Source organism: Pistacia vera, unplaced genomic scaffold, assembly GCF_008641045.1.
Source record: "Pistacia vera cultivar Batoury unplaced genomic scaffold, PisVer_v2 Contig444, whole genome shotgun sequence".
NCBI classification, from domain to species: domain Eukaryota; kingdom Viridiplantae; phylum Streptophyta; class Magnoliopsida; order Sapindales; family Anacardiaceae; genus Pistacia; species Pistacia vera.
The window spans coordinates 24,018-25,269 of record NW_022196273.1 but is presented as its reverse complement, the minus strand read 5'-3'; the positions used below and the strand labels follow the sequence as shown (position 1 = coordinate 25,269).

Sequence of the window (1,252 nt, the reverse complement as noted above, 5' to 3'; positions counted from 1 at the left end):
TTCAAACATTAAAGAATTGAAGTTTTACGATTCAAAATTTAATATCCAACTTTATTAATGTTTCATTGAAGTGCATTTATGATTATTCCACTAGTGTTATGGATCTGATAGAGATCTTGCCCTCACTCAAGACCTCTCACATTTGTAAAGGAGCCAGTGGTAATTAAAAGCAAACTTCATGACCAATTTAGTAAAAGGATTTCATATATAAACCCACAGTTATCAAATCTCCCACGCACACGATCCCATGGAAGAAGAAGAAGAAGCAAAAATCATTGCAGCACTTTCCACTCTTACTTCTTCCAAGCTTTCAGATCTCACCCACTCCATTCTTTCTCTCACCCATCGTCACCACCGCCGTCTCGCCGCCCTCCTCTCCTCCCCTCCCATCTTTTTTCTCACTCTTCACCATCTCCACTCCCTCTCTCTCCCCAACAAAACTCTCCTCATCGCTCGCCACCTCCTCTCTTCTCTCCAACCCCTCACTAGCCACTTTCAACACACACCCCCACACGCTTTCAACTCCACAATCAGACAACGTGAATCCGACACCGTTATGCTCCTCCTTTTACTCTGTGAAGTCCAACAGCAAAACCCGGAAGCGCTTCAAACCCCACTCGCCAAATGGCACGGTGTATTAACTAAACACTTCCGCGGTACTTTGTTAACTCTTTCCGGCATCGGTACTTATAAAGGTGCAATTTTGATGCCGTATATTGAGATGGTGACGAGGTGTCGGAGGTTTCTTAGCGTAATGGGTGGTGGAGGGAAGGCCGGGAGGGAGGTGGCGGCGGCGTCAGCTACGGTGGTGGCGCTGCCGTCGGTGCAGGTGAGCGGTGGCGGCGGTTTGGAGTGTGTTATATGTAAAGAGGAGATCAATGAAGGAAGAGACGTGTGTAAATTGCCATGCGAACACTTGTTTCATTGGATGTGTATTCTGCCGTGGTTGAGGAAGAGAAACACGTGTCCTTGTTGCCGGTATCGGCTTCCGACCGATGATGTTTTCGGAGAGATCCAACGGCTGTGGGAGGTTCTAGTTGAGGTGAGCCGCAGAAGTTAGAATTGAGGGAGGGGATCAATGTTGCATGTGATTGCATGATGATCATAGAAGAAGTAACAGGTGGCAGAATCAGAAGGGTAAAATGGAATGAAAGGTTGTGAATTTGTGAGATGATCACTTGTTTATTGATGAAGACGGCTGTGGTTAAGGTTATACTCTAGTAGATAATAAATGAAAAGATATAAAAAAAAA

General features: G+C 45.4%; 1 protein-coding gene across 1 annotated transcript; it reads left to right on the top strand.

The window, feature by feature from the left end:
• The first annotated feature begins 204 nt into the window (after positions 1-204).
• Positions 205-1,252, top strand: LOC116144388 (E3 ubiquitin-protein ligase SGR9, amyloplastic). Its single transcript, XM_031429834.1, has one exon. The coding sequence runs from the start codon at positions 248-250 to the stop codon at positions 1,058-1,060; it is 813 nt and encodes a 270-aa protein (XP_031285694.1). The 5' UTR covers positions 205-247; the 3' UTR covers positions 1,061-1,252.

Excerpts from the sequence above, each read along its gene's own strand:
- LOC116144388 (XM_031429834.1), top strand. The coding sequence starts at position 248 with ATGGAAGAAGAAGAAGAAGCAAAAATCATTGCAGCACTTTCCACTCTT.